At 49.0% G+C, this 26,066-nt stretch overlaps 2 protein-coding genes across 2 annotated transcripts in view; both read left to right on the forward strand.

Annotated features, from left to right (window-relative positions):
• Window positions 1-8,724, forward strand: part of LOC137304585 (stereocilin-like) — a 45,000-nt gene extending 36,276 nt beyond the window's left edge. Inside the window, exons 19-25 of the mRNA XM_067973230.1 lie at window positions 241-363; window positions 651-806; window positions 2,104-2,246; window positions 4,134-4,282; window positions 6,301-6,398; window positions 7,543-7,690; window positions 8,550-8,724. Coding sequence (XP_067829331.1) covers window positions 241-363; window positions 651-806; window positions 2,104-2,246; window positions 4,134-4,282; window positions 6,301-6,398; window positions 7,543-7,690; window positions 8,550-8,644 — 912 coding nt within the window. The 3' untranslated portion in view covers window positions 8,645-8,724. The remainder of the gene's footprint in view (window positions 1-240; window positions 364-650; window positions 807-2,103; window positions 2,247-4,133; window positions 4,283-6,300; window positions 6,399-7,542; window positions 7,691-8,549) is intronic.
• A 6,990-nt stretch (window positions 8,725-15,714) lies between these two features.
• Window positions 15,715-25,765, forward strand: LOC137304779 (probable G-protein coupled receptor No18). The gene is made up of 3 exons (XM_067973488.1): window positions 15,715-16,189; window positions 21,495-23,139; window positions 24,095-25,765. The coding sequence occupies exons 2-3, from the start codon at window positions 21,933-21,935 to the stop codon at window positions 24,229-24,231; spliced, it is 1,344 nt and encodes a 447-aa protein (XP_067829589.1). The 5' UTR covers window positions 15,715-16,189; window positions 21,495-21,932; the 3' UTR covers window positions 24,232-25,765.
• Window positions 25,766-26,066: the final 301 nt, after the last annotated feature.

Consider the following 26,066-nt stretch of genomic DNA (forward strand, 5'->3'; position numbering starts at 1 on the left):
TTCAAAGAAAATGGGAGGAGGTGGAAGTTTTTTTTAATGCCCCTATGATTTTTCTCCCTGCTCGCAACAGAGTCCTGGACATTAATCTTCAATTCCTGGAGACTCCAGGCCAATCCTGGAGGGTGGACGTCCCCCCATCCAGTTCGTGTCCCTCTCAGCAATGTCACAGAAAAAACTTCACATAACGTTCACTGACCCCGAGTGCTTCTGCTGCTGGTAAAAGCTTGACCTTTCTTCAAGTCACTTAGTATTATTAGGAACAATTCTAGCAGATGTGGGGGTGGGTTGAATGTTGCAGGCGGTTGCTGGGGTGTACAATCAGTGAACACAGCCACGGAAAGAATTTGGAAAGAGAGACAGTCAGTAAGTAAATGCTTTCGGACTCATTCCCGGAAAATAAATAATGTTACAAACAAACAATGATGTTCAGGAAAAGACTTACTGGTTGATCCAGCCTGTCTCATACAGTAATGATGCCTTGTGTTTCACGATACAGACACTCCTGGAGTCTAGTTATCTCCCAGGAGAGGTAAAAAAAAAACAGATTTAAAAACTCAGGCCAATTAGGGAAAAAAACAAAATGGAAAATTCCTCTCCGATCCCCCCTGAGGTGCTGTCTGATCTAAACCGTCTCCTTTCTCTGTGCACAGTTGTACGGCCCGGTAAAATCTATGAAACCGTGGCAGGTCCTGCAGTTGGGCCGAGCGGTCACTCAGCTCAATGACCGAGATCTTCAGGACCTGGATCTGGCTGACCTGGGAATTCTGTCCTTCCTGGGGGAAATGGACGGATGGAATAGAAAACAGGTAACGAACAGATGGCCTTCTCTTGCCCCTCCCTCTCTAATTGTACCCCCCACTCCAGCTTTTATTTCCCTCTCCTCTCCTGAAGGTGTCAGTAGGCTGTTTGACCATGGAGGATATCACTGCCCGGCCCAGTCCTGTCTGCATCCATGGCCACTCAGGTTCGCTTTCCAGCTTGGAGTCCCTGGACTGCGATCAGAAGCTCATTTATGCCCCTGGGGCACTGAGGGTAATTAGAATGGTAGAATGATACAGGACAGAAGGAGGCCAATTACTGCATCAGATCTGAGATCCAATGAGTCAACAAAGATTGGGGATTGTACCTGGGTTCTAACGGGTCTGTCTGACTCAGGAACACACCAGGCGGTGCATGTGCCCACTGAGTCGTAGGAGGAGTCTTCAGTATGAAAACTGTGATGACCCACGGGTAAAGTCTAACTTTACTGCACTGTCTTTTGGATGAGACGTTAAACCGAGGCCCCATCTGCCCTCTCAGGTGGATATAAAAGATCCCACCGCGCTATTTGAAGAAGAGCAGGGCAGTTCTCCCCGGTGTCCTGGCCAATATTTATCCCTCAACCAACATCACTAAAACCGGTTATCTGGTCATTATCTCATTGCTGTTTGTGGGAGCTTGCTGTGCACAAATTGGCTGCTGCATTTCCTACATTACAACAGTCAGAAGTACTTCATTGGCTGTAAAGCCCTTTGGGATGTCCCGAGGTTGTAAAAGGCGCTATATAAATGCAAGTCTTTCTTTCTGGAGTTATTTTCTCCTTTTAAAGTTCCAAGTCTCTGGGAGTCCTGACCAACATTCCGTCCTCATCCAACACCACCAAAAAACAGATTAATTGGTCATTTCATCTCAATGTTGTTTGTAGGAACTTGTGTGCAAAATGGCTGCCTTGTTTGCCTATATATAAATTTCAAAGTTAATTAATAGTAATTGAAATGCTTAGACATGTTTCTGAGAGAGGTGATGTATAAATACAAATCAGTTTGTTGTTGGGCCAGGAGTGGAATTAATCAGGATCCTGTCAGTCACTCAGGACTCCTGTTGCCTTCCAGTTAATACCTTGTAGCAGCTGGAGGCTACTTCAGGTGAGTCCGTTGCTCAAGGGGACTTTCCTGGGGTAGGAACGTTTAATGGTGGTGGGATGATTCAAACCAGAATTCTTTTTTTTTGGGTTTTAATGGGCACCTACCGGACCATAAACCCAATCTCAGTCCCTCTTCCCTCACCCTCGATGGGCAAAGCCAACTGTTCATTCTGTTAATTGCACCCTCTTGTGCCTCGTAGAGGAAGGCAGGGTTTGGTAGTCTCCTGCGATGGAGTGGGCGGTCAGTGCCAGAGCTCGATGCCACTACACTCACAGCCCTGGGGTACTTCATCTGCGGAATGTCGGCCACAGAAATAGAAAGGATCAAACCAGAGGAATTCAGGTCAGTAACCGAGAAGGGACACGCACCAAAACAGACTTTGTGCTATGGGCGTAGAGGCTTGAGGTTCTGTTACGCTGTTTCACCTTAGGTGTGTTAAAACTGGACAGCAATGTGGTGAAGGGAAGAATACCAGAGCTTGGTCTTCTGTTGCTTCCAAGCCTTTATTCACAGAGTTTCCTCTTGCACACCCCACACCCTCGCTAAGCTCTCCTATAAAAAGGATACAATCGATACTCACCACCTGAATACAATTAACCCCAATTGAGACAAATCATACAATTAACAGATGCTATTGGTGAATGATTTTTTTTGTTACTTTCTACCCCCCCTCCCTCCCCAACAATGATCTCTCCTGAAGGTCCCGGCCCTTCCTGGGGACAGCTCCACAAGTGCCAGCTGACCTCTGGTTTCTCACCCATGTGTCCACTCAGGTGCGAGCCGAGATTGAGAGTTGACAGATTATCCACTTGCACATACGAACATTGGGGGCAGGAAAAGACCAGCTGTGGTCCATCAAGCCTGCCCCACACCTCATGATGGCTGGAGCATTGTAACCTTCCCTCGCCTTATCCCAGTGCCCAGTCGCTATAGGCCCACAGCTCCTAACTCAGCTCTAATTGGCACCAAACTACCAATGGCTTGTGGGAAGTCCCTGGTGCAATAGGAGGCACTGTATTTGGGTTGAGGCTCAAACACATTGTTGGGATCAGAATATCCTGTACCTGCCCTGGGAGTGTTTGATGGGACAGTGTAGAGGGAGCTTTACTCTGTATCTAACCAGTGCTGTACCTGCCCTGGGAACGTTTGACGGGACAGTGTAGAGGGAGTTTTACTCTGTATCTAATCCGTGCTGTACCTGCCCCTGGGAGTGTTTGACGGGACAGAGTAGAGGGAGCTTTACTCTGTATCTAACCCGTGCTGTACCTGCCCCTGGGAGTGTTTGATGGGACAGAGTAGAGGGAGCTTTACTCTGTATCTAACCCGTGCTGTACCTGCCCTGGGAGTGTTTGATGGGACAGTGTAGAGGGAGCTTTACTCTGTATCTAACCAGTGCTGTACCTGCCCTGGGAGTGTTTGATGGGACAGTGTAGAGGGAGCTTTACTCTGTATCTAACCTGTGCTGTACCTGCCCTGGGAGTGTTTGATGGGACAGTGTAGAGGGAGCTTTACTCTGTATCTAACCTGTGCTGTACCTGCCCTGGGAGTGTTTGATGGGACAGTGTAGAGGGAGCTTTACTCTGTATCTAACCAGTGCTGTACCTGCCCTGGGAACGTTTGACGGGACAGTGTAGAGGGAGTTTTACTCTGTATCTAATCCGTGCTGTACCTGCTCTGGGAGTGTTTGACGGGACAGAGTAGAGGGAGCTTTACTCTGTATCTAACCCGTGCTGTACCTGCCCCTGGGAGTGTTTGACGGGACAGAGTAGAGGGAGCTTTACTCTGTATCTAATCCGTGCTGTACCTGCTCTGGGAGTGTTTGACGGGACAGAGTAGAGGGAGCTTTACTCTGTATCTAACCCGTGCTGTACCTGCCCCTGGGAGTGTTTGACGGGACAGAGTAGAGGGAGCTTTACTCTGTATCTAACCCGTGCTGTACCTGCCCCTGGGAGTGTTTGATGGGACAGTGTAGAGGGAGCTTTACTCTGTATCTAACCCGTGCTGTACCTGCCCTGGGAGTGTTTGATGCTGACATTGGGTGCCCAGAATGGGAAGCAATTCCATTCTTCAATGACCCTCGCCTCGAACAGCACAAAATTCAGCACAAGGTAAAAGTTAATAAAATCAGAGTTGGATGTCAACGAGGTTGTTTCTCAATTCAGTAAAATCCGGAACTGACTCTCTCGCACTGCGCTGTGTAACAGACGATGCTTTTCCTTTCATTGCCAGTAAAGCGGTTTTGTTCATTGGCGGCTTGAAACTGAGATGCGCTGAAGCCCAGTTGGAGGCCCTGGCCAGGCTGACCACTCATCCCCAGGCCTTTGGACCGGTCAGCAAGTGGGGATCCGAAACCTTCACTGAGATTGGCTCCATCGCAGGTAAAGAGATCTGGTTCTCATTCCGGTTCAGAGTGGAATCCCATGGCCAATGGTGAGCGCCTAGCACATTGACCTGTAGCATTGACACGGACCTGGTCTGTACCACCTCCTTGCAAAAACATCGACATGTAGTTCCTGGAGAAGAGACTGACTGGTACCTACAAACACATGGTGGAAATGATCCATGGGTGGGATTGAAACTGCCTAGGGGGCATTTGGGAGAGACTCTGGGCCAGGGTGGTGGGCAGGGAGTTTAGTTGATCTGATACTCACTGTAACCAAACAATGTGAGGCAGCAATGAACAAAGCAAAGATGCTGGGTTGTATTTCCCGCTCAGTCGAGTATAATTACAAGGGAGCCATAGAACGATACAGCGCAGAAGGAGGCCATTCGGCCCATCGTGATGGTGCTGGCACTCCGAAAGAGCTATCCGATTAGTCCCACCCCTCTTTCCCCTCAGCCTTCCAAATTATTCCTTTTCAAGTATTTATCCAATTCCCCTTTTAAAAGTTACTATTGAATCTCCTTCCTTTCAGGCAGCGCATTCCAGATCATAACCACTCGCTGCATAAAACATCTCTCCTCATCTCCCCTCTGGTTCTTGAATCCGTGTCCTCCGATTACTGACCCTCCAGCCAGCGGGAACAGTTTCTCCCGATCTACTCTATCAAAACCCCTTCGTGCTGAGTTTCTACAGGGGTGCCGGTCAGTTCTGGTCACTGTGACATAAGGAAGCCATTCAGGTCCTGGAGGCGATGTAGAGACGGGCACGAGGCTGGTCCCTGATGCTAGAAGAGAGAGGTATGAGGAGCAACCAACTAAAGCTACAGCTCTTCAGCCTCAGGAGGAAACGTCACAGAGGGGATCTTACAGGGGTACATAAGATACTTAACAGGATGACCTGTTAAGTATCTGATATACCCCTGAAACCCACAACAACACTTTCAGATACCCCAGGGCAGTAGGGCAAGTATGAGATGGACAATAGAAAGTATTTCTTTACACAGAGGGTGCTCAGCAGGTTATTGGGAAGGGAGATTGAAGCCAGCTCAATGGATGCACTAATGGGACCATGGTTGATATTCTGGAGAGATGAGATCAGGTGAGGGACAAAAATGAGGTGTTTCTGCCCAGAGTTGGGTTTGTTGTCTGTACTGCATCTCCAGCTTAAAAACAGATTCTCTTATAATAAAGATAAAAGATACCACACTCACACTGGCTCCCAGAACCGCATGGTTGCAAACTGGCTTCTGGTCTTTTAGCTCTGGTTGAAGTATGTTTGCAAGAAGTCAGCCAAGTCAATTTTCTATCAATAATCTCCACAAGTGGGAAATAATTAGTTTGCATCTGGTGGGAGTAGTTTATAGGCCCCCTAATAGAGAGTTGTGAATCTTTGGAATTCTCTACCCCAAAGGGCTGTGGATGCTCAGTCGTTGAGTATATTCAAGGCTGAGATAGAGAGATCTTTGGACTCTAGGGAATCAAGGGATATGGGGATCGGGCGGGAAAGTGGAGTCGAGGCTGAAGATCGGCCATGATCTGATTGAGTGGCGGAGCAGGCTCGAGGGGCTGTGCAGCCTACTCCTGCTCCTATTTCTTATGTTCTTATCACTGGCTGTTAAACTATGACACAACCTGATCAGGATAATCCCAGCACAGATAGCACACGTCAGATACTACGAATGGCCATCGGCATATCTTTCAGTGTGTGTTTGCTGTTTGGTGTTCACGTCAGATCTGTCAGTCTTGCAGATTGACTTCTCAAAGGCGAGCCTGTATTTCAAAAGATTTGAAGAAGGTTAGAAAGAATTGGCATTTCTGTCTGTGTGAAATGCGGCAGTCAACTTGCGCACAGCAAGCTCCCACAGACAACGATGGAATGAACAAGCAGCTAACCTGGGCTGTAAGGTTCATTGTCATTGGGCCAGCTCGTTGACTCTGTTGGATGACGCTGTGCGGTGTCAGAGGTCACTGCTTCTTGGGCGGGGTCAGCTCATTGGCTTATTTTCATTCGCAGCTGGGTTACCCGACATCGCACTGTCATCGCTGGTGGAGCAACAGATCGAAGGGCTCACACCTTCAGCCGTCTCTCTCATTGTGCCAGGGAAATTCGCAGTAAGTCTTCAAGTGGTAAACTCGTATTCTCAATAGAAATAGCATTGCGTTAAAACAGAAAAGAAAGAAGAACTCGCATTTATATAGCGCCTTTCACGACCTCAGGACGTCCCAAAGCGCTTTACAGCCAATGAAGTATTTTTGAAGTGTAGTCACTGTTGTAATGCAGGAAACACAGCAGCCAATTTGCGCACAGCAAGATCCCACAAACAGCCAGTTAATCTGTGTTTTTTTTTAGTGATGTTGGTTGAGGGTTGATGTTGCTCTTCGAATAGAGCCATGGGATCTTTTACGTTCGCCTGAGAGGACAGACGGGACCTCGATTTAACGTCTCATCCGAAAGACGGCACCTCCGACAATGCAGTCCTCTCTCAGTACCGCACTGGGAGCGCCGGCCTAGGTTGTGTGCTCAAGTCTCTGGAGTGGGGCTTGAACCCAGGACCTTCAGACTCGGAGGCGAGAGTGCTACCCACCAAAAGAGCACTCACTGCGGCCAATCCTGGGCAGCACACTTGAGGAAGGATGTCAAGGCTTCGGAGAGGGTGCAGAGGAGATTTACTAGAATGGTGCCAGGGATGAGGGACTTCAGTTGTGGGGAGAGACTGGAGAAACTGGGGTTGTTCTCCTTAGAGCAAAGAAGGTTAATAGAGGCGTTCAAAATCATGAGGGGTTTTGATAGAGTAAATAAGGTGAAACTGTTTCCAGTGGCAGGAGGGTCGGTAACCAGAGGACACAGATTCAAGATAATTGGCAAAAGAACCAGAGAGGAGATGGGGAGAATTATTTTACGCAGCGAGTTGTTATGATCTGGAATGCGCTGCCTGAAAGGGCGGTAGAAGCAGATTCAATAATAACTTTCAAAGGGGAATTGGATATATACTTGGAAAGGAGAAATTTGGGAAAGAACAAGGAGAGCAGGACTAATTGGATAGCCCTTTCAAAGAGCAGGCACAGGCATGATGGGCCGAATGGCCTCCTTCTGTGCTGAATGAATCTAATTCTGAGCAGACATATTGTCCCAATCACCCAGTACTCGCACCCCTTCCAGTTTGACCACGAATGCGCGAGAAGAGCTTCTCAGTTGCTAGTGTGTAGAGGGTGAGGTTTGCTCCCTGACGCTCTGCACTCGTCTCTTCCCCGGCAGGTTGTGTTCAGCGTCAACCAGCTGTCCTCGTTCAGCAGCGCCCAGGCCTCCGCTGTAACCACCGGGCAGTACGAGAAGCTGAGCCCGGAGCAGAGGCGAGCTGTCAGTGCAGCGCAGTACGACGGGGAGGTTCACCAGGAACAGAGAGGTACGTGCCGTCAAAGGATTCACCATTTCGGGGGGAACCCCGGCCAGTTTACAACAAGCAGCTGTGCGGAACCTGTGGGTCAGGAGCTCTGTCCCCCAGTACTGGCCTCGCTCCATTTACCACCAGCTTCTGGATCCAGTACGAGGGTTACCACTTGTTCATGTTTTGAGTGATGTGGGCGTTGCTGGCAAGGCTGGCATTTATTGCCCATCCCCTAGTTGCCCTGGCTAGGTTTCCTTCCCGAAAGGACATCAGTGAACCAGTTAGGTTTTTACAGAAAGTCTTGCATTTAAGACCTCAGGATGTTCCAAAGCGATTTACAGCCAGTGAAGTACTTTTGAAGTGTCGTCACTGTTGCAATGTGGGGAAACGTGGCAGCCAATTTGCGCACAGCAAGATCCCACAAACAGCAATGTGATAATGACCAGATAATCTATTTTTAGTTGTTGGTTGAGGGCTAAATATTGGCCAGGACACCGGGGAGAACTCCCCTGCTCTTCTTCGAAATAGTGGCCGTGGGATCTTTCATGCCCACCTGAGAGGGCAGACGAGGCCTCGGTTTAACGTCTCATCCGAAAGACGGCGCCTCCGACAGTGCAGCACTCCCTCAGCACCGGCATTGGAAGCGTCGGCCTGGATTTTGTGCTCAAGTCTCTGGAGTGGGACTCGATCCCAAGACCCTTCTGACTCAGAGGCGAGAGTGCAAACGCTTGGCTCTGACCTCTGACCTTCACAGTCTGGACTCGTACACGAGGAACAGTCACTTGGGCGAGGAACTGAAGCAGTGGCCTTCACGAGAGGAGAGGAGAGGAAAGTAGTTGAATCTAGAGCTAAATATTACCTCTCTTTAAATTTACAGGCAAGAACCCTGCGGCCCTGTCAGCCTCAGTCAAGCCCGCTGCTTTGCTCCTGTGTTTAGCTATTACCTACAATCTTGGGGAGAGGGAGACCTGAAGTCTATCGATATGGATTTACGCCGGTTTTGGATTCTGAATTTTTATTTGTATTTAAAAGTAAATAAAAATTTGCTGAAATAGCGTTTTGGCGGTTGACTGGTTATATTTTAGAATAATTTGAAGCTAAAACAGGAAATGCTTAAAACTGCACAGCAGGCCGAAGGGGACTGAACTGGTACCTGAATCTTTAGCCTGTCTTTCTCTTCAGACGCTGTGGGACGTTGCTGTGTTTTTCCAGGGTGATTCCTGTTTTTATTTCCGTTTAGTGATATTTCGTTGCTTTGAAACGATTGTTCCTTCTCACAGCCGCTGGCCATATATCGTGTGTGAACATGCTCCCAGTGTTTGGGCAATTTTAGTGCTGCTCAGTAGCCCTGGGCTGGGAAGGGACAATATCAACTTATATCTATACAGCATCCCAAGGAGCTTCACAGGAGCGATTATCAGACAAAAATTTGATACTGAGCCGCATAAGGTGATATTAGGACAGGTGAACAAAAGCTTGGTCAAAGAGGTAGGTTTTAAGGAGCGTCCTAAAGGAGGAGAGAGAGGTGGAGAGGCAAAGGGTTTAGGGAGGAGAATTCCAGAGCTTAGGGCCCAGACAGCAGAGGGCACGGCGGCCGATGTGGGGCGAAGGAAATCGGGGATCCTCAAGAGGCCAGAATTGGAGGAGCGCAGAGATCTCGGAGAGTCCGTGGAATCATAGAAAGTTACGGCACAGAAGGAGGCCGTTCGGCCCATCGTGTCCGTGCCGGCCGAGAAAGAGCTATCCAGCTTAATCCCACTTTCCAGCACGTGGTCTGTAGCCCTCTAGCTTACGGCACTTCAAGTGCACATCCAGGTATTTTTTAAATGAGTTGAGGGTTTCTGCCTCTACCACCCGTTCAGGTAGAGAGTTCCAGACCCCCACCACCCTCTGGGTGAAAAAACTTCTCACCAGCTCCCGTCTAATCCTTCTACCAATTACTTTAAATCTATGCCCCCTGGACACTGACCCCTCTGCCAAGGGAGATAGGTCCTCCCTATCCACTCTATCGAGTCCTGTCAGAGATTTAATTGAGGTATATAAATTAACATGCTACCCTCATCAAGTTGTAGAGCTAGAGGAGTTTACAGAGATAAGGAGGGATTTGAACATGAGGATGAGAATTTTAAAATCAAGGTGTTGGTGGATTGGGAGACAATGTAGGTCAGCGAGTGCAGGGGTGAACGGGACTTGGGGCGAGTTAGGATACGGGCAGCAGAGTTCAAGTTTACGGAGGGTGGAAGGTGGGAGACCAGCTGACTAGTCAAATAACATTGGAATAGTCAAGTCTGGGGGTAACAAAGGCATAGATGAGGACTTCAGGACTGTGGCTCGGGCCGTGATCTCTCGCAGTCTGCTCAAATAGCCTGCTGGCCTCAGCACCAGAAAATTGGCCACTCAGACGAGGCACTAGAGGGGACTGTATCTGCGCCTCTGGTTGTGTGTCTGTGCGTTTGTGGATCTGTGTCTGTGCCTGTGTGTACGTGCCTATGCTTGTGTCTGTGTAAGTGTGTCTGCGTGCATCTGTGTCTGTGTAAGTGTGTCTGCGTGCGTCTGTGTCTGTGTGTGTGCGTCTGTGTGTCCCTATGGGTTCACTGTAAAATGCTCAGTTGTTTACCAGACTTGAGCCTCTCCCTCCTATTTTTCACATTCAGCCTATTCTCTGTAACCAGCTCCCATCAGCTGTGTTGCTGTTTGTTTGGTTCTAGTATTTCCTGTGGGACTTCAGAGAATTGTATCAACGCTTTCTCCGAACATTCCAGCCTGCTCCTGCTCAGTTATTCTCCTTCCTCCTTTAATTTTTTTTGAATCCTTGGTTTCTATTTTCTGATCCCTCCCCCACTCGCTGCTCTACAGCCGGCTTAAACTGGGCAAGCGGGAAAGGGTGGGTTACGACCTTTTGTTCTTAGTTCCGTTGCGTTTTATAGACCTCTCACAAACCGCCATTTTCTTATGTACGAACCCAGGCGATGAGTGCCAGTGGGGTATTCGACTATGGCAGGCGTCACTGTCTGACCCGTTCCTGTCCTCACCTGTTACCCGCACACTCAATCTTTCCAATAGGAGGCAGGATCCCGAGCAGGAGTCTCCTTTTCCTCAGCCCAGGGCTGGTGACGTCATTTAGAGATACCAGACCAGGAATTGAACCTGAGGCATTCCTGGTCTTTAGCACCTCAGCGAGTGCCTTTCTACTCACTAAGTGTAGAATTTAAAAGTACTTGGATGTGCACTTGAAGTGCCTTAACCTACAGGTCTACGGACCAAGTGCTGGTAAGTGGGATTAAGCTGGATAGCTCTTTTTCAGCCGGCACGGACACGATGGGCCGAACGGCCTCCTTCTGTGCCGTAACTTTCTTTGATTCTATGATTCTAATTTTAAGATTCTCATCCTTGTTTTCAAATCTCTCCGCGGCCTCACCCCTCCCTATCTCTGTAACCTCCTCCAGCCCTACAACCCCTCCGAGATCTCTGCGCTCCTCCAATTCTGGCCTCTTGCGCCTCCCCGATTTTAATCACTTCAACATTGCCGGCCGTGCCTTCAGCTGCCGTGGCCCTAAGTTCTGGAATTCCCTCCCTAAACCTCTCCGGCCTCTCTACCTCTCTCTCTCCACCGTTAAGATCCTCCTTAAAACCTACCTCTTTGACCAAGCTTTTGGTCACCTGTCCTAATATCTCGTGTGGCAATTTTTGTTTGCTAATCGCTCCTGTGAAGCGCTTTGGGATGTTTTGCTACATTAAAGGTGCTATATAAATGCCATCAGTACAAAAATTCCTTGGCAGCCTAGAAGGGGCTGGTGAGGATTTGGATACAGTCGGGAGTGTGGGCTAAATCAAAGTGGGTCCAGCAAAACCATTTCTGTGTAACTCACGATTACGCACGTGTTGCTCAGCTCACTTTGGGTTCTCGATGAGATGTTTTACCCGCTGGTGTCCCATTTTGGACGTGTTCAGCGACACGTCACGACCATTAGAGAGCTGGAAACTTTCTAAATCTGACCAGTAACTTCTCACTGTTCTCCCTTCCTTTAATTGTAGGGAAGGAATTCTCTCCTGAGGGCACTGACTCCTCAGGGTACAGAGTGTTGGTGTAACCTGCACACACTCTCGCACACCCTCCTTAATTCCCACACACACTCTCGCACACCCTCCTTAATTCCCACACACACTCTCGCACAGGCTCCTTAATTCCCGCACACACTCTCGCACACCCTCCTTAATCCCCACACACACTCTCGCACACCCTCCTTAATTCCCACACACACTCTCACACACGCTCCTTAATTCCCGCACACACTCTCACACCCTCCTTAATCCCCACACACACTCTCACACACCCTCCTTAATTCCCGCACACACTCTCGCACACCCTCCTTAATCCCCACACACACTCTCACACACCCTCCTTAATCCCCACACACACTCTCACACCCTCCTTAATTCCCGCACACACTCTCACACACCCTCCTTAATTCCCACACACACTCTCACACCCTCCTTAATTCCCGCACACACTCTCACACACCCTCCTTAATTCCTGCACACACTCTCGCACACCCTCCTTAATTCCCGCACACACTCTCACACCTTCCTTAATTCCCGCACACTCTCACACACCCTCCTTAATTCCCACACACTCTCTCACACCCTCCTTAATTCCCACACACACTCTCACACCCTCCTTAATTCCCACACACACTCTCGCACGCTCCTTAATTCCCACACACACTCTCACACCTTCCTTAATTCCCACACACACTCTCACACCTTCCTTAATTCCCACACACACTCTCGCACGCTCCTTAATTCCCACACACACTCTCACACCTTCCTTAATTCCCACACACTCTCACACCCTCCTTAATTCCCACACACACTCTCACACCTTCCTTAATTCCCACACACACTCTCACACCTTCCTTAATTCCCGCACACACTCTCACACCCTCCTTAATCCCCACACACACTCTCACACCCTCCTTAATTCCCGCACACACTCTCACACACCCTCCTTAATTCCCACACACACTCTCACACCCTCCTTAATTCCCGCACACACTCTCACACACCCTCCTTAATTCCTGCACACACTCTCGCACACCCTCCTTAATTCCCGCACACACTCTCACACCTTCCTTAATTCCCGCACACTCTCACACACCCTCCTTAATTCCCACACACTCTCACACACCTTCCTTAATTCCCGCACACTCTCACACACCCTCCTTAATTCCCACACACTCTCACACCTTCCTTAATTCCCGCACACACTCTCACACCTTCCTTAATTCCCGCACACTCTCACACACCCTCCTTAATTCCCACACACACTCTCACACCCTCCTTAATTCCCGCACACACTCTCACACACGCTCCTTAATTCCCACACACACTCTCACACCCTCCTTAATTCCCGCACACACTCTCACACACCCTCCTTAATTCCCGCACACACTCTCACACACCCTCCTTAATTCCCACACACACTCTCACACCCTCCTTAATTCCCGCACACACTCTCACACCCTCCTTAATCCCCACACACACTCTCACACCCTCCTTAATTCCCGCACACACTCTCACACACCCTCCTTAATTCCCACACACACTCTCACACCCTCCTTAATTCCCACACACACTCTCACACCTTCCTTAATTCCTGCACACACTCTCACACCTTCCTTAATTCCCACACACACTCTCACACCCTCCTTAATTCCCACACACACTCTCACACCTTCCTTAATTCCCACACACACTCTCACACCCTCCTTAATTCCCACACACACTCTCACACCTTCCTTAATTCCTGCACACACTCTCACACCCTCCTTAATTCCCACACACACTCTCACACCCTCCTTAATTCCCACACACACTCTCACACCTTCCTTAATTCCCACACACACTCTCGCACGCTCCTTAATTCCCACACACACTCTCACACCCTCCTTAATTCCCACACACACTCTCACACCCTCCTTAATTCCCACACACACTCTCACACCTTCCTTAATTCCCACACACACTCTCACACCCTCCTTAATTCCCGCACACACTCTCACACCCTCCTTAATTCCCACACACACTCTCACACCCTCCTTAATTCCCGCACACACTCTCGCACGCTCCTTAATTCCTGCACACACTCTCACACCCTCCTTAATTCCCACACACACTCTCACACCCTCCTTAATTCCCGCACACACTCTCGCACGCTCCTTAATTCCCACACACACTCTCACACCCTCCTTAATTCCCGCACACACTCTCACACCCTCCTTAATTCCCACACACACTCTCACACCCTCCTTAATTCCTGCACACACTCTCACACCCTCCTTAATTCCCACACACACTCTCGCACGCTCCTTAATTCCTGCACACACTCTCACACCTTCCTTAATTCCTGCACACACTCTCACACCCTCCTTAATTCCCACACACACTCTCGCACGCTCCTTAATTCCTGCACACACTCTCACACCTTCCTTAATTCCCGCACACACTCTCACACCTTCCTTAATTCCTGCACACACTCTCACACCTTCCTTAATTCCCACACACACTCTCACACCCTCCTTAATTCCCACACACACTCTCACACCTTCCTTAATTCCCACACACACTCTCACACCCTCCTTAATTCCTGCACACACTCTCTCACCCTCCTTAATTCCCACACACACTCTTGCACCCTTCTTAATTCCCGCACACACTCTCACACCTTCCTTAATTCCCACACACACTCTCACACCCTCCTTAATTCCTGCACACACTCTCTCACCCTCCTTAATTCCCACACACACTCTTGCACCCTTCTTAATTCCCGCACACACTCTCACACCTTCCTTAATTCCCACACACACTCTCACACCCTCCTTAATTCCTGCACACACTCTCTCACCCTCCTTAATTCCCACACACACTCTTGCACCCTTCTTAATTCCCGCACACACTCTCACACACCTTCCTTGGATCCTGTACACATTCTCGCACGCTCCTTAGGCCCCGCACACACTCTCGCACACCCTCTTTAGATCGCTCACACACACTCGCACGCTCCTTAGATCCCGCACACACTCTCGCACACCTTCTTTAGATCTCACACACACTCTTGCACGCTCCTTAGACCCCGCACACACTCTCGCACGCTCCTTAGACCCTGCACACACTCTCGCACGCTCCTTAGACCCTGCACACACTCTTGCACGCTCCTTAGACCCCGCGCACACTCTCGCACGCTCCCTAGACCCCGCACACACTCGGGTACCCTCTTTAGACCCCGTGCACACTCTCGCACGCTCCCTAGACCCTGCACACACTCGGGCACCCTCTTTAGACCACGAAGACAGCAAATGTTGGCAGGATATTCAACCACAGGGATATAAGAGCTGAGCCCAATCTTCTCCTCATCCAACACCCACATTTTCCAGTGGCAAACAATTGTTAGAAACCAGAAATGAGAAATCAGACTGATTTTATGAGCTCCTTCCTTATAATTAAAGGAAAGGAGAATTGTGAGAAATGACTGGGTCAGATTTAGTTCGAAAGTTTCCAGCTCTCTAATCATCGTGTTGTGTTGCTGACCTGCTCCCTCCAAGCTTCCTGTGGAGCTACGAGTGTTTCTAACAGAGCAAATGTATTAATACCAACAAACAGCGGAACTGTCTCACGTAGACTGGTTTGTGTGCTTTGTTGCAGACTCCAGTGCAAACCGATATTGTATGTTGCCCAGATAATCTGTTCACTGGCTCCTTAACCCGTTCACTGGCTCCTTAACCCTTTCACTGGCTTCTTAACCCTTTCACTGGCTCCTTAACCCTTTCACTGGCTCTATCAGTGTCTTTCAGTCTGTCTTGTTCTATCATTCTGTCTGTATTTATGCATGTTACTCTTTCAGTCTATCTTTGTTCCCCTCTCTCTCTGTCTCTCCTTCTGCCTCTCTCTCTTTACCTCTCTTTCTCTTTATGTTTGTTTCTCTATTTTTCTCTCTCTGTTCATTTGTCACTTTCTCTCTGTCTGTGTTTTTTTCTTTTTCTGCTTCTCCCTGTCCCTCTCTCTCTCACTGTCTGTCCATCTGTTTCTCTCTTGTCTCTGCTTCCTTCTCCTCTCCCCCTTTCTCTATCATGCTGTCTCTGCTCTTGCAATATTCTGAGAGTGAAATGGGATTGTTCAAAGGAACTGGGCTGGCTCGATAAAGGAAAACTCGGACAGAAACAGGAAACTTTCTGCTTCCTTTACCAGCAGCTGCGGAATTTGACCCAACAGCACTGAGACGAGCATCATTATCTTGAGCAAAATGTCCTTTTTTTTGAGAAAAACTCGATAGATAAGAGGTGACAGGGTCTGAGAGTAACCGTCTCGTGAGAGGCAACGTGGGGATCGCTAAACACCGCAGCATAAATCCTAATCAAACCACTTCAAGGTTAAATGCAAAGCTTTTCTTAACGATGGGAAATCTCTTTTGCTGTTGGGTGGGATTGATGTTGAGAGTTTGTAAGTACACGATGAGAGTTGGTAAGTACACGAATTAATAATTGAAGTGATTTCTTTTTTCAGTTCAATGCAAGATGTGTTGTTAAACATTAGGAATTCAGACTTTGTTAACATGCAGGAATCTGCCTGTTATTGGACCAGTGAACTGTTTAAATGAGTGAGGGGCTTTCCCCTGGTCACTTTGAACAAAGCACAGATCCTATGAAATTTCCACATTTATAACGTCACTAGCAGTAATGTTTAGGGAAAACTTGCCCACTTTTTTTGTTAAGAAACCAGAATCGTGTTGGGTGACGAGTGTCTCGATGTAAAGTGTCGAGGGTTTGTGGAATTGGGTTAATTCATTTCCTTTAGTCTTTTATTTGAATCTCTTTGATCATTGCCAACCTGCTAAACCAAGTGGGGTCTGCGTGGGGTTGAGGTGACTCCAAGATGCCGATGGGAGAGTGGGACTGAGTTGACTCTCTGTGTCTGATACCTGAGTCCAGTAGGTTGACTGTACCCCAGGGTAAGGCTGGTCATTGACCAAACAGTCTGGCTCATTAATAGGTTCCAGAGGCATTGACCTGTTACGGTGGGGGAGGGAAGGGGAGGCGGGGGAAGATGGGCTGGGATGCTTCCTTCTAGGCCCCAGATAGCCTTAAAGCCCAATGCCCTAATAGATCGGTTCATTCTGACTGGACAAGCAGTGAGAAGCTGACCACTGATCTGTGCTGGTAACCTGTGCGGGTTCGGCTGGTTAATCTCTAGCATTGCTGCAGTGTCGGAGGCGCCGTCTTACAGATGAGACTTTAAACCGAGGCCCTGTCGGCCCTCTCAGGTGGATGTAAAAGATCCCATGGCATTATTTCAAAGAAGAGCAGGCCAATATTTATCCCTCAACCAACATTACTAAATAAAAAGGTTATCTGGTCATTATCACATTGCTGTTTGTGGGATCTTGCTGTGCGTAAATTGGCTGCCACGTTTCCTACATTACAACAGTGGCTACACTTCAAAAGTACTTAATTGGCTGTGAAGCACTTTGGGACGTCCTGAGGTCGTGACAGGCGCTATATAAATGCAAGTTTTCCTTTTTCTTCTATGAAATGAATGAGCAGTCAGTCCAGTTTGTGGTGTTGCCCGAGGATGAGGACATCAGGCGAACTCCCTGATCTTCTTCGAGCAGTGCCGTGGGATCTCTTAATATCCACATGGGGACCTTAGTTTAATGCCTCATCTGACGAACGACACCTCTGACAGTGCAGAGCACACCTCGGTGTTGCAGTGGAGGGCCAGCTTGGAACGTGAGCTCCAGGCCCTGGCGTGGGGCTCGAACCCCCCCTAAAAAAACCTTGTGACCCTGAGGTGGAAGTGCTGCTGACTGAGCCAAGCTGGCACGCACAGTGTTCACGTCCACTCGCCACAAGTCACCCAGTCGTGATCATGTTTATGGGACAGAGCCTTATCAACAAGTCTCTCTTTAGCTGTTCCACCACCGCCTTCCACCTCTGTAACATCGCCTGTCTCCACTGCCTATCCGCTGCTGAAATCCTCATCCATGCTCTTGTTACCTCTAGACTAGATTATTCCAATGCTCTCCTGGCCGGCCTCCCATCTTCTGCCCTCTGTAAACTTGAACTCATCCAAAACTCTGCTGCCCGTATCCTAACTCGTACCAAATCCCGATCTTCCATCGCCCCTGTGCTCGCTGACCTACATTGGCTCCTAGTCCAGTAACGTCCCAAATTTAAAATTCTCATCCTATTGTTCGAATCCCTTCATGTTCTCGCCCCTCATGATCTCTGTCCTCTTCTGGCCTTTTGTTCATCCCCGATTTTCTTCAAACTACCATTGGCGGCCGTGCCTTCAGCTGCCTAGGCCCTAAGCTCTGGAATTCCCTCCCTAAACCTCTCCGCCTCTCTCTCCTCCTTTAAGATCCTCCTTAAAACCTACCTCTTTGACCAAAGCTTTTGGTCACCTGTCCTAATATCTCCTTATGTGGCTCGGTGTCAGATTTTGTCTGATTACGCCCCTGCGAAGCACCTTGGGATGTTTTACTACGTTAAAGGCGCTATATAAATGCAAGTTGTTGTTGCTGTTGTTGCGGTCGATGAAAGTTTCAAAAGGGACTCAAATAAGGGCCCAATAGTTTGGATTTTCCTACTTCGGTTACAGGTTGTTTTTATCTTTCTTTGGTGAGTCAAGGGTTAAAAATGAGAGGATTTAAAATAAATAAAACTCTTCCCTTCGCGTCACTTCTCAAGAAACAAGTCCGTCAAAAAACCCAGTGAGGTACCTCCACTGAGGGACTGTTGGAAGGTTGAGGTGGAAGCTGGTTACCATGACGATCTACTTTTGGAGACTGTTTAATATGCCAGTTAGATTACTCACATCTTTATTCATCCCTTCAGTGTCTGGATTTAAACGCGGCAAGTCTCAGGATGGGGGGGGGGGACAACACGTGAGCAAATCTCACTTAAAGACAGGACGATTGGAAAATTGTGAACGACAAATGTCAAGGTGGGGATTGTGGGCAGTAAATGCCCTTGTCCTGGAGTTATCGGGAAGGTTTAGTTGTGAATCACTGCCACCCACGCTGCTGAAGCCCACACATGAGCTGCCAAGGCAAATTGGTTGCTGACGCGCTGGCCGACTGAGTCATGTGTGGACGCTGAGCTGAGAGAAGGTCGTGAATAATCCATGTCTTACCGGGGATTTGCCACCTTTGATGGTTTCTTTGCGTTGGGGGGTTGAGCGGGTACAGCCTGTGCTGTAAACATTCTGCATCAGTCCAAACGGTTTGCACCACGGATGGCAGGGTGAAGCACCAGGCTCCACATCTCTTGTTCTTTTTGAATTCTCCACCTAATCGGCAATGGTCAGCTTTTCTTCATTGGGGAACTTGGGCGAAGGGTCAAAGTTCACAGTGGTGGCCACCACCGAAGTGGACAAGAAGAACGAGTAAATCTAATGGTTAGGTTTTTTTCCCCCCAAAGGCTCTAGACTGTGGGATTAAGGGAAGACTGAGGGAGATAAAGGATTCCATAGTTTCGAGGTGCTGGAAAGAACGAGGTAGAGTTGGAGACTGTGTGATAATTTCAATTGTAAACAATTTTACAACACCAAGTTATAGTCCAGCAATTTTATTTTAAATTCACAAGCTTTCGGAGACTTCCTCCTTCCTCAGGTAAATGTTCAGGAGCTCCTTGAAGCCTACGCATTTACCTGAGGAAGGAGGAAGTCTCCGAAAGCTTGTGAATTTAAAATAAAATTGCTGGACTATAACTTGGTGTTGTAAAATTGTTTACAATTGTCAACCCCAGTCCATCACCGGCATCTCCACATCATGATAATTTCAACACTGCGGAGGGGGAAGAGAATGTAGGGCAGGGTGTTTGGAGCTTAGAAAGAACAAGAGAGGAAAGTTCAGAGTAGTATCAATAAAATAGAGAAAGATTGTGTAAGGGAGAGAGAGGGGTTGAAGGCCAAGAGGGAGAGAATGATAGAATAATCACCTATCAGATGGACAGCTTCGCTTTCACTCCCTCATATGGAGAACCTCAAATGAAGAGTGGCATTGCCCTTGATTAACGAGGGTTGGTAGAATGTGTACCAGGCTGTGGGCAGCATGTGACTTCCCCTTTTGTATCACAGCACCTCCCAGCCACCACAAGGTTGGTTTCCTGAGACATTTAGTTCAAGCATTGAGCATATCACAGCCGAGCCTGAACTGGGCTTCACCTAACAGGGGTCACAGGATATCAGGAAGGAGCAGAAACCCAGTCTGAGTTTCCCCCTCTCAAGCTCAGGGCCACTGAGGCCAATTGTAGAATATCCAACTGCTGCCCAGGCTGACGGCCAACTCAACGCAGGCCTGGAATAGAACATGGGGCCTTCTGGCCTGTGGATGGCTCAGTGATCCACTGGACGGTACCACACTGGACAGTACCACGCTGGGCAGTACCACCACTGGACGGTACCACACTGGACAGTACCACACTGGACAGTACCTTACTGGGCAGTATTACACTGGGCAGTGCCTCCACTGGACAATACCACACTGGACAGTACCACACTGGACAGTACCTTACTGGGCAGTATTACACTGGGCAGTGCCTCCACTGGACAGTACCACACTGGGCAGTACCACCACTGGACAGTACCACACTAGACGGTACCACACTGGACAGTACCTTACTGGGCAGTATTACACTGGGCAGTGCCTCCACTGGACAGTACCACACTGGACAGTACCACCACCGGACAGTACCACCACTGGACAGTACCACACTGGACAATACCACACTGGACAGTACCACACTGGACAGTACCTTACTGGGCAGTATTACACTGGGCAGTGCCTCCACTGGACAGTACCACACTGGGCAGTATCACACTGGGCAGAATTACACTGGGCAGTGTCTCCATTGAACAGTATCACACTGGACAGTACCACACTGGGCAGAATTACACTGGGCAGTGCCTCCACTGGACAGTACCACGCTGGGCAGTGCCTCCACTGGACAGTACCGCACTGGACAGTACCACACTGGGCAGCACCACACCGGACAGTATCACACTGGGCAGTACCACACTGGGCAGTGCCTCCACTGGACAGTATCACACTGGGCAGTATCACACTGGACAGTACCACACTGGACAGTATCACACTGGGCAGTATCACACTGGGCAGCACCACACCGGACAGTATCACACTGGGCAGTATCACACTGGACAGTATCACACTGGGCAGTATCACACTGGACAGTACCACACTGGACAGTATCACACTGGGCAGTATCACACTGGGCAGCACCACACCGGACAGTATCACACTGGACAGTATCACACTGGGCAGTATCACACTGGACAGTATCGCACTGGGATTAATCTTTCTGCTGACCAGTCCATGTGATCTCCTGGAATGGTTTCGATTGCCTGAGGGGGTCGGGGAGGAATTTTCCAGAGTTTTTTTTCTCCTTATTGGCCCTGGGGTTTTGTCTCAGTTTTTTTTTGCTGTCTCAGGAGAGGTTACATGGATCCCGGGGGGTGGGGGGAGGGGTTAATGGGGGCGGGGGGAGAATGCTGGTCCTGATGCTCTGGCCATCATGGGGTATGGGGCAGGCTTGGTGGACTAGCTGGTCTTTTCCTGCCTGTCAGTTTTGTACGTTTGCATTACCACAAGTATATTTTCACAAAGTCAAACCAGTTACTTAATCCCCTCTTTCCATAATCTGTTACTTGGAAAAAATTATTCCCAGGTTTCTTTGTTCTAAACAGAACGTAGAAAAAAAATGCTGCAACATTAAACTACAAAAAACGGTGTTTTCTTGTATCTTTTCAGGCCTCCTGAACTAACTCCCTCACTGAACTGACCAGTGAAGATAAGTCATGGAATTAATGGGACAACCTGAAGTCAAGAACTGGGAGACTGGCCTAAAGGACGGGTTTGCTAACTCAGAGTGCGAGCGCCTAGTGCAGAGTCACAGGACTTTAAGAACCAACATATTCACTCAGTGAAGTAGTGTTTGTTCGGTCGGACAGTGACTCAAATTAAATGTGGGATAATATACAGTTTATTCTTTTTTCTTTCCATGCTATAATTCTCAAGAGGTTACATTTGGTCAACCAGACCCAACGAGGAAGGAAGGAAGATAAAAGTAATTGAATTACTGAGCAATTATTTCCCAACAATTGAGGCTGATGATAAGGCTGGTATTCACCATAGAGTTGACTGAACGAGCGAAAGAATCAGTTTTGAAGTTCCACAGTTACATTAAAGATGAGCAATCTTCAAATGTTAGTCCCAGGAGCCATGGGATCCAATAGCAGTGGACAACAGCATTCATTATTGGCACAGGCTACCACCCAGGCAATTCTATATCTGCTCATCTTAATTATTGGTCTTCCACTGAACATTTTGGTCCTGGTGTTAGTCTACAAGTGTCGACCTCTGAGAAGTGTCACCAATATGTTTGTGGTGTCCTTGGCCCTGGCTGACTTTCTGATTGCTCTTTTGGGCCTACCGTTCATTGTCATAGCAACCATTGCCCAGAGTTGGCCCTTAGGTGGGACCTTTTGCCAAATCTCAGGCTTCCTCACCTTCTCCTTGAGAAATATCTCCATTCTGTCTGTGGCAGGGATTGCAGTGGACAGGTATTATGTTATTGCAAGGCCGTTTATACTCACCATAACGAGGGACAAAGCTAAGAAAATGATTGCGTTCCTGTGGTGGAGTGGACTGCTCTGTGGGATCCCACCGCTTTTTGGTGTAGGCCTTTACAAGTTCTCCCCTACACGGTGCTTGTGTGACTACAGCTGGTCTGACGGTGGCTCCAGTCTGGCTTACGGAATGTACCTTTTCTTTTGGGTCTACGTGACGTCTTTGGTAACAGTTACCATCTCCTATTACTTAATATACCGAGTCACCCGCGACCACCTAAATTACAAAGCCCATCGTTTGGCCAGCAACTTGTCTCCTGAGCAGGAAGGCAGCTCAATTCTTACAGAACTGAAGTCCTTCAGACTATTGCAGGCAACCCTTCCGAGAAAATGGACAAGCTTCATATCTTCTAACTCAACGTTTAACTTAAACACAAACAGCACTTCGGACGTAGCAATGGAGTCGAAAACTGCGAAAACCATTGTTGTTGTGATAACAACCTGCCTCGTGACCTGGATGCCGTACTTCATTTCCAACTTTCACCCTGGCTCTTCCTCTGGGAGCAAGACTCCCAAGATGTTGGACTTTCTAGTGACTTGGCTGACCTTTGTGAACTGTGTCCTGGACCCAATTCTCTACGCCCTACTGAACCGGCAGTTCAGACGTTGTTCCAAGGAGTACTTGCACCTGTGGTTCAGAGCCTCTGCCAGGCCGGCTTCCGGGGAGGTTTCGGGACCGGCTGTCATCGTCCATAACGGCGGCATCACCGGCATCAAAAGCAGGACTGACGACGGAGCTGCCTCAGCTCCTTTCTCCGTCATTCGAGGTACCGCTACCTTTCTCGATGCTTGATTCTGAGCGCGGGGGGGGGGGAGAAGAGGAATTAAACGTTTTTGATAGTTTAAGTTTCTGACGATAAAAAGAAAAAGAAAGAAATCACATTTATATAGGGCCTGTCACAACCTCACGATGTCCCAAAGCGCTTTACAGCCAATGAAGTACTTTTGGAGTATAGTCACTGTTGTAATGTAGGAAACGCCGCAGCCAATTTGCAAACCAGGAGGGCCCTTAATTGATCTCCAGCTTGTAGCCAGGACAATAGCAGGTACTGTAAACGTTCCTGGGTTAGCGGTCCTTGCTGGTGGGGTGAGCCTTTGTCTCAGTAGTAACACTCCTTTCTCAGCCTGTTCCCATAGCTCCGCCCAGGTCCATTTAACCTCTCATCTCGCTGCATGCCCTGGCCTTTAATAAATGTAAATTGTAAATTGTCAAGGGACGCGTGTGTGATCGTTACAGACACGGAACGTAGAGAAGAGAGAGGAGGCAGAGGGAAGGGTCAGATAGAAAGAGTAAGGAAAAGAGACAAACCCAAGAAGATGTCGACAACAATGAGAAAAAGTGGGAGAGGCGGAGAGAGCGAGAGAGAGGGACAACAATGAGAGAAAGTGTGAGCAGGGTTAGAAAGAAAGGAGAGAAAGTGAAAGAGGCAATGCAAAGAGAGACAATAATGAGAGATAGAGTGAGGCATAGAGAGAGGGAGTGCACAAACAGAAAGAGATTTGGAGAGAAATGGAGAGAGAGTTACGGGAAGAGAGATACCACTTTTATTTTCCCTGTGAGCTGTGACAGGAGATTGACTAGTACATTATAAGACACACCCCACTGGAATTGGGCTCACACATTGGTTCAATAACTTCAGCCAGCTACAATCTACAAACACAAGACAGTAAAGAATCAGATAGCGGGCACTGATCAGATTGTTTCTTGTCTCTTGACTGTAGAGCTCCAGAGATCGGCATCACCAACATTCCCTGGGAATTCCTTGCTTTGCAGAAACCCTTTGATGAGACCTCGTTCGGCTTCTTTACAGCGGAGAGCTGGTCCCGGACAGAGACACTCCAGCCACGCAGACATGTGAAACTGAGACCAGTAATGGACCCACCCTGTGAATGGACAGAGACCCACGGCGACGGACGGTGACCCACGGCGACGGACAGTGACCCACGGCGACGGACAGTGACCCACGGCGACGGACGGTGACCCACGGCGATGGACAGTGACCCACGGCGATGGACAGTGACCCACGGCGATGGACAGTGACCCACGGCGACGGACAGTGACCCACGGTGAAGGACAGTGACCCACGGTGAAGGACAGTGACCCACGGTGACGGACGGTGACCCACGGCGATGGACAGTGACCCACGGCGATGGACAGTGACCCACGGCGATGGACAGTGACCCACGGTGAAGGACGGTGATCACCAAATCCTAGTTTTCCCATGTTGGAAAATGCACGGATAATTTTATTTTACATGCAACAGGCGATCATTCACACATGGAAATACTGCAAACCATGGCGGGTCCCTAATGGAAATTGGGGGCTAGTCGCATGTCCCCTGTACCTAGTCTGACATAATGAGGTTTCAGCTTCTGCCTGGCCCCCTTATTTACCTGATCCAGTTCCCAGTTAAGACAAATAATTTTATCTGTTTTAAAAATTGAATATTCTTGAAAGAAAAGTGCTGGCAGCTCAAAGCTCACTGGTCTCTCAGACCCAAAGCCCTGACTCCTGCTGGTCTCCCAGACCCAAAGCCCTGACTCCTGCTGGTCTCCCAGACCCTAAACCCTGACTCCTGCTGGTCTCCCAGACCCAAAGCCCTGACTCCTGCTGGTCTCCCAGACCCTAAACCCTGACTCCTGCTGGTCTCCCAGACCCAAAGCCCTGACTCCTGCTGGTCTCCCAGACCCTAAACCCTGACTCCTGCTGGTCTCCCAGACCCAAAGCCCTGACTCCTGCTGGTCTCCCAGACCCTAAACCCTGACTCCTGCTGGTCTCCCAGACCCAAAGCCCTGACTCCTGCTGGTCTCCTAGACCCTAAACCCTGACTCCTGCTGGTCTCCCAGACCCAAAGCCCTGACTCCTGCTGGTCTCCCAGACCCAAAGCCCTGACTCCTGCTGGTCTCCCAGACCCAAAGCCCTCATTCCTGCTGGTCTCCCAGACCCAAAGCCCTGACTCCTGCTGGTCTCCCAGACCCAAAGCCCTGACTCCTGCTAGTCTCCCAGACCCAAAGCCCTCATTCCTGCTGGTCTCCCAGACCCAATGCCCTGACTCCTGCTGGTCTCCCAGACCCAAAGCCCTGACTTCTGCTGGTCTCCCAGACCCTAAACCCTGATTTCTGCTGGTCTCCCAGGCCTGAAGCTAAATATCAGGGATGGACATTGAAATCTAGCAGGCATTGGACATCTGGGTAAGAGATACATCCGGCCCAAAGTCTGAACCATCAGTTGAAAACGCTCAGTGAATTAGAGCTGGTTTATGCAAAATTAACCTTGTCTCCTGCCATTAAAGTTCTTGTGGATTATCAGGAGTGCAGATAATGGAGGTCCCACTGTTAATCAAATCTGGATTGAAGAGCTAATGGAATAAATCATCCAAAGTATGAAGCCCAGTTTTTGTGTTAAATAAGTATTTATTTTGCACTTGCCTTACTTTGTAACTTTGGTCTTCGGATCTCTGATGCTTTTCCCCTTTGACACTTGCCTGTGCTGTTTTGGGCTGAACTGCAGTTGTCCTGAGTATCAGACTGCAGTGGTTAGAATGGAGTCGATCCCTGTGTTTTCCTCTCCTGATTTGCCCCCGATAGCGCTGACCCTTCCACAGGCACAGCCAGCCGTCCAATCGGTGCACAGGTGGCTCGGTGAGTCTTGACAAGCTGCTGGACCATGGGGGGCACGCATCCCTCCCCTCTA

This window comes from Heptranchias perlo, chromosome 38 (assembly GCF_035084215.1).
Source record: "Heptranchias perlo isolate sHepPer1 chromosome 38, sHepPer1.hap1, whole genome shotgun sequence".
Lineage (NCBI taxonomy): Eukaryota > Metazoa > Chordata > Chondrichthyes > Hexanchiformes > Hexanchidae > Heptranchias > Heptranchias perlo.

Bases quoted from the DNA above. Each gene is read 5' to 3' on its own strand.
- LOC137304779 (XM_067973488.1), top strand. From the start codon at position 21,933: ATGAGCAATCTTCAAATGTTAGTCCCAGGAGCCATGGGATCCAATAGC. The intron at 23,140-24,094 runs GTACCGCTACCT...TCTTGACTGTAG, and splicing joins TCCTTTCTCCGTCATTCGAG to AGCTCCAGAGATCGGCATCA.